General features: G+C 41.8%; 1 protein-coding gene across 1 annotated transcript; it reads right to left on the minus strand.

The window, feature by feature from the left end:
• Positions 1–350: 350 nt before the first annotated feature.
• Positions 351–3,876, minus strand: LOC135541606 (neuromedin-U receptor 2-like). The gene is made up of 2 exons (XM_064967916.1): positions 3,018–3,876; positions 351–793 (listed from the first exon to the last, which is right to left on the minus strand). Exons 1-2 carry the CDS (start codon positions 3,874–3,876, stop codon positions 351–353), a joined length of 1,302 nt encoding a protein of 433 aa, XP_064823988.1.
• Between the last annotated feature and the right edge of the window lie 2,966 nt (positions 3,877–6,842).

Below are 6,842 nucleotides of genomic sequence, written 5' to 3' on the forward strand. Positions count from 1 at the left end.
GCACTTCAATCTTTTGTCTTGCCCATTCACCCTCTGAATAGCACACATACACAATAATTGTCTCAAGGCTTAAAAATACTTATTTAACCTGTCTATTCTCCTTCATCTACATTGAACAGGTGACATCTAAGGGATCATATCTTTCTCCTGGATCCACCTGGTCAGTCTATGTCATGAAAAGAGCTTTTGTACACTCAGTGTATGTTCACGGTGTAATAACCGAATTTAACAGGAAATTAAGTGATTTTTCTTTTTGTCAAGTCTAAGTGGCAAAATTTGTGACTCAAGTAGTACTGGAGTCCAAGTCACGTGATTCGAGTCTACATCTCTGCATTAAATATGAAATATGATTAAAAAGCAGTAGCAGTGAAGTCAGAGTCCACCACGCACAAATGTTTACTTGTCAGTGTTGTGATCTCTGTGTTCCCAGTTGGAGATAACAGGGGAGTGAGGGAGTTGTGGTCACTAGGCCTGGCTTGGGTCTTAGGAACTGGGCCCGAGGGGACCAGCAGGATCTTGGCGGAGGGTGTTAAGTCTTTTCCAGCAGTGGTGTCTTCTGTATGGGTGCAGACGAGATCCCAGAAGCATTCCCGGAAGCGTGTGGAGAGCAGGTTATAGATAACGGGGTTGATTGCAGAGCTGAGGTAGAAGAGGATGCCTGAAAGGAGGTGCACACACTGGTACACAGCTTGGTTGAGGTCTGTCCAGACAGACCACTGCATGATGCAGCTCCAAAGGAGCCGGTCAATGTGGAAAGGTGCCCAGCAGATGGCAAACACCAGCACGACCACAGCTACATTACAACAGACAGTGAAAATAGGTGTAAGACAGTAAGGGACATAGATGGAGGATGAATTAAGTGATGTGTACAGAGAGTGAAAAGGGGGCAACAACAGTCAGGGTGGGAATCCTGTTCGGTGTTCCCTGCAAAACTTGGTCCTCGTAAAACTGAGACAATGTACTCATATAACCAGGGCTGGCACAATTAATGAGTAATCGTGTAACCGGTGGCTATGGATGAAATCTGTCATGAAATAAAATAGCAGCCATTTTTTTTAAAGGGTTTGCTATTTTTGGAGGGTTTTTGGAGAATTAATCGCTGAATGAAAACTGGACGGCTGGGATTTTGTGCGGTTGAGTTGAGCAAGTTAGATCTCCCAAAAATATTTTAATTTAGAGGTTTGATGATACTTCCAACTAGGCACACTACATCATTTCAACGTGGAAATGTGGGTAATATTTGGTTGAGACATTGATCAATGACATTTCGACCTTTAGTCATCCACTCAAAAAGACAACCAGAAGTTTGTTGAATTCCCAATGTGTTCGATATGAGGTCCGAAACATCATTTTATTAAGAGGTCCTAAACATAGCATGAAAGTGCATCCTTGTAGCTGTGTGGTCAAAATGTTAGTCAAAATGTTTGCCTTTGGGTAAGTTGAGCCAATGGTTGAGCCAATGGCAAGTAGAGCAAAGTTAAGTGTTTTCTTCCCAGGTGTAATGCAAGGCATTATCGCTGGGTTATAAAATACAGTAACAACAATGCCTGGTCTATGTTTAAAGTGTTTTTAAAAAGTACAAACGTGTTTGTTACGTGTTAAGCCTATTAAAATATGTTTAAAATTATTAAAAGACAAAAAGTGATTGCGTTGAATTGTGTTTGGGGAAAAAAGATAGACATGGTTTTAAAATGGTAGTGGTCATATTTAATTCCGTAAAGAAACAGCTCAACTTACTCCATACCCGGGAGTAAGTTGTGACGAGACCATGGTTTTTGGACAAGCTATGTTTTCAAAACTGCAATGTTTACTTGAATTCTGATTATTTCCAGGGATACACAACATCCTGAAATATACGTAGATATATTTGTTAGAAAGAACACAAGATTTCCTTTGACAGAGTGATACTGATTGTAAAAAATGGCAGAACTTATCCCACTCTTCCCTACTAAAATATATATTTGTATATTATTATTGTGCCTCAGAGAAAGAGATTTTGTTCAACAAGTATTTATTTTTTTAACAAAAAATATAGGGGTCAAAATTATTGCCACCCTTGTTTTCAATACATTTCAATACCTTACCTTGCTATCAGGGGCATCAGTTGGGTATGGTAGGGTATGGCAGTTGCCAAACCCTACCTCAAGACCAAAAATGTAAAGTTAGCAAAATAAGTAGATTCAAATCATTCAATCCCAATTCAAATGCGATTTCAGATTAGCATATTCATTGGTTGGCTTTAGGATCATGCGGAGCATCGCTCAGAGAGCAGCTGCCAGCCTGCTGCCTTTTTCTCTCACTTTTAGAAAGCAGAGACAGTGCCAATTTGCCGGTCAGCCTTTTAGGCAGTGTTCCCATTGCTTTGAATGAATGTAATGTTGGCATTAGAGCTCGGCCTTGTAAGCCTTGTTGTAATCTGATAGCCACAGGTTAATTGAATTGGGAGGTGGGGGAGCCCTCCTTTTTGGTTACCATATCGAAACCAAAATATATTTTATTGCTATTAAAATATTGGTTGTGTTAGCTGTAGGTTTTTAATTAATTTGCCCAGTAGGTTAGTGAAATTATGGTTTCATGTGTTGGTATGGAAATAAACACAGCTCAACACCTTGCTATTTAGAGCATTTCCCCAAAATACATGTCCTGTTTTTGGCTTCATAGACAAAAGCAATTGCAGGCAATAAGAAATTGCATTGTCATACAGTGACAGAATGATAATTGAGATAATGCAAATCATTAATAACTTCTTATGTGGGGTGAATGTTGTTACCCTCCTGCTGTAGGCCTTCATCATCATTCTCTGTCTGCATCCCTAATCCTTACCTGTAGTCTACCTGCCTCTGGTATAATCCATTTCCACCACATTTCCACCACTTGCTTAATCATTTCCCTGAATTAAAATGAGATAATCTAACAGATCTTGCTGGCCACACCACTGTGTGTAAGGATAACAGCACTGTGCGAGAATACATTGGGAGGGATCTTAGACCATTCCTCCATACAGATGCAGAACTCACCAAGCATCTTGGTGACTTGTCTCCTGCGCACTTGCTCCACATGGATTCTCCAGCTGATGTTAGCGCTACAGTTCTTCCTCATCGTCCCCCGGGAGAGGTGTCGCTCCCTGCCCAGCTTGATGCCAATCCCCAGGTACAGCCCGCTGATCACCGTCACGGGAAAAATGTAGAAGCATGCGGTGGTGATCAGAATCACCAGGTTGTAGATCCACGGGGAACCTATCAAACTGCATATGGCTGACTCTGCCACCTTCTCCGGGAGATTCAAGTAGTAGATGCCATGCAGGGAGGTGTTAGGGATGGCACAAACCAGGGACAGCACCCATATAGCACTGATGACATGCTTGGCATGCTTGTTGGTGGCAACATAGCGTGTTTTTAGTGGATGGACCACTGCGATATACCTCTCCACACTCAGCACTGTCACATTGAGGATGGAGGCAAAGCATACAGTCTCGAAGAGGAAAATCTTGAAGTAGCAGACTCCCTCTCCGAAGGGGAAGGGGTAGTTCTGCCACAGGTCGTAGATCTCCAGGGGCATCCCAAAGAATAGCACCAGGAGGTCTGACACAGCCAGGCTGAACAGGTACAGGTTGGTGGGGGTGCACCTCTTCTTGTGTTTGGATATCACTGTGCATGTGAGCAGGTTGCCAGACACGCCCAGGAGGAAGATGAGCAGGTAAACCAGGGAGATAGGGAGAAAGACGGGGGAGCGCTTCGGCCCTAGAACTTCCAGTAGTCTTTCCTCAATGGACTTGGTTCCAGTGTCATTTCCTGTAACATTTAGCAACGTGATGTTACAGAACATGCCATGCTGTTCTGAGATGTTGGAAAGAGAATCCAGGCAGTACTTCTCCATTTCAGAGTAGGGGCTTGTAGTCAGTGGGAGTAGAGAGGACGGGATCACTGGTAATGTCGGCACATCGTTTGCATATGTCTGAGAGACTTCATTCCATACAGATAGAAATACAACACCTAGAGAAACACAGCAACCATTTATATTACAGTATATTACTTCCTGCTAAATAATTTCTTGCTAATAATCCTAATTCTACATGAGGTGATGTAAAAGCTTTCAAATGATGACTGAGACATCTCAGTAAAGCCTCACAAGAGATTTCTGTTTTGCATGATTGTCTTGACTTAAGGCCGTAAATTCAATTACATTTTTATGTTGGTATGAAACATAAAAATGTTTTTATGTTGGTATGAAACTTTGAAACAAATTAATGTAGTGCATAGAGGCACTCATTACCTGATATTATACAATGAAGGGGTAGTACAATCAATTTCACCAAGCTCAGTTTATTGATAGTCTTTTGGCTTTTGTCACACATAACAGTAACATCTGCTTTCTGCTGTCAGTTATGGTGCTGAATCACAGCTGTGCAGCTTGGGTAAATACAGAGCTGATCAGATTCAACCAGGTATAACTGTCAATTATGAATTAACATCACAAAAACACACTTTGGCTCTTACTGTAATAGTATGTTGGTAGATTCACCCGTGTGTATAACATGAATGCTGTAGAATATCTTGTGTATCCACAATTCTCATGTTTGTCACATTTATCTGCTGCAGAAACATGTACACTATATATGCGAAAGTATGTTGACACCCCTTCAAATTAGTGGATTTGGGTATTTCAGCCACACTCATTGCTGACAAGTGTATAAAATCGAGCACACAGCCAAGCAATCTCCATAGACAAACATTGGCAGTAGAATGGCCTTAATGAAGAGCTCAGTGAATTTCGATGTGGCACCATCATGGATGCCACCTTTCCAACAAGTCAGTTTGTCAAATGTATTCCCTACTAGAGCTGCCCAGTACAACTGAAAGTGCTGTTATTGTGAAGAGAAAATGTCAAGGAGCAACAACGCCTCAGCAACGAATTGATATGCCACACAAGCTCACAGAATGGGACTGCTGTCTTTCCTCAGTTGCAACACTCGCTACCTAGTTCCAAATTGCCTCTGAAAGCAACGTCAGCACAATAACTTATCGCCAGGAGCTTTATGAAAGGGGTTTCCATGGCCGAGCAGCCGCTCACAAGCCTAAAATCACCATGCGCAATGCCAATCGTAGGCTGGAGTAATGTAAAACTAGTCTCCATTGGACTCTGGAACAGTGGAAACGCGTTCTCTGGAGTGTTGAATCCAGCAGTCCGACGGACTTATCTGAGATCGCTACCTGCCCCAATGCAGGGTTCTAACTGCAAAGTTTGGTGGAAGAGGAATAATGGTCTGGGGCTGTTTTTCCTGATCCGGGCTAGGCCCCTTAGTTCCAGTGAAGGGAAATCTTAACGCTGCAGCATACAATGACATTCTAGATGATTCTGTGCTTCCAACATTGTGACAACAGTTTGGGGAAGGACATTTCCTGTTTCAATATGACATTGCCCCCATAAACAAAGCAAGGTCCATACAGATATTGTTTGTTGAGATCGGTATGAAACAGTGGAGGCTGCTGAGTGGAGGAAGGCTCATAATAAGGATTCAATGGAATGGCAGGAAACACATGTTTTGGGGGGTTTTCATGTGTTTGATACCATTCCATTCACTCCAGGGATGTTCTCTTGATAAGTGTGTGAATTAGACAAAAAAAATGTAAGTACTTTTGGGTGTCAGGGAAAATGAATTGATAATTGTCTTTAGGAATGTTGTGAAATAATATAAAAATACTAATAGTAAAGTACAGATACCCTAAAAAAAACTACTGAATACTTAAGTACTTTACACAACTGTATTCTGGCCATTATTATGAGCCGTCCTCCGTTCAGCAGCCTCCACTAGTGTGGAAGAACTTGACTGGCCTGCACAGAGCCCTGACCTCAACCCCATCAAACACATGTGTGATGAATTGGAATGCCGACTGCGATCCAAGCCTAATCACCCAACATCAGTGCCCAACCTCACTAATGCTCTTGTGGCTGAATTAAAGCAAGTCCCCACAGCAATGTTCCAAAATCTAGTGGAAAGCCTTCCCAGAAGAATGGAGGCTGTTATACCAGCAAAGAGGGGTTCAACTCCATACTAATGCCCATGATTTTGGAATGAGATGTTCGACGAGTAGATGCCTACATACTGTTGGTCATGTAGTGTATGTGAATGATGTTAGCTAATTAAAATTAAAAGCATTCTTCATTGTATCTTATTGCTTACTTCTTGAACTTAATTCGAAATAATGGTTCTTAATTGTCGACTCAAAAAAAGCAACCAACTTTGTTCAAGACTACCATTACTGTATAATGTAATTTGAGAAATTTTTGTAGCTCAGTAGAATTTTAACACTCACCTTTGATGCCTGTTCAGAGCTGCTAAAGATTGCTCTCAAAGAAAATGAAGTCCCTCTTGAAAATGTCTGGACAAGCTTTTAAGAAATTGCAGGTGGTGAATGGAAATGAGATAAGTCATCCCCTGCAAGAAAACTTGACTGAAGGCGTCGATAAGGAGGTGCGCCTGTAGGAAAACTACTCCTTGGGTACCTGAAGCAAAGGGGCTGATGTACGCAGCACGCGATAGAGAGAGAGAGAGAGAGGGGAGGGAGGGAGGGTGTTCGGTGGGTGTCTGTAGCCATACTTTTTGTTTATTCATTTACTTACGCAACCATGTATGTATGCTATTTGTACCTCTTACCAGACAGGTAATTTGAGAACATGTTTTCATTTATGAATGTGCTAATGATGACACCTGCTAATAACATTGGAACTGTGCAGTGGCAGCATGGCTGAAGAGAGACATGGTTAGATCAACCGTTATGACCTAAAATGGTTTGGTAACAGCACTTGAAAATGTTTTGCAGTTCAAAAAAACATACAAACAC

The sequence above is a fragment of the Oncorhynchus masou genome, chromosome 6 (assembly GCF_036934945.1).
Source record: "Oncorhynchus masou masou isolate Uvic2021 chromosome 6, UVic_Omas_1.1, whole genome shotgun sequence".
NCBI classification, from domain to species: domain Eukaryota; kingdom Metazoa; phylum Chordata; class Actinopteri; order Salmoniformes; family Salmonidae; genus Oncorhynchus; species Oncorhynchus masou.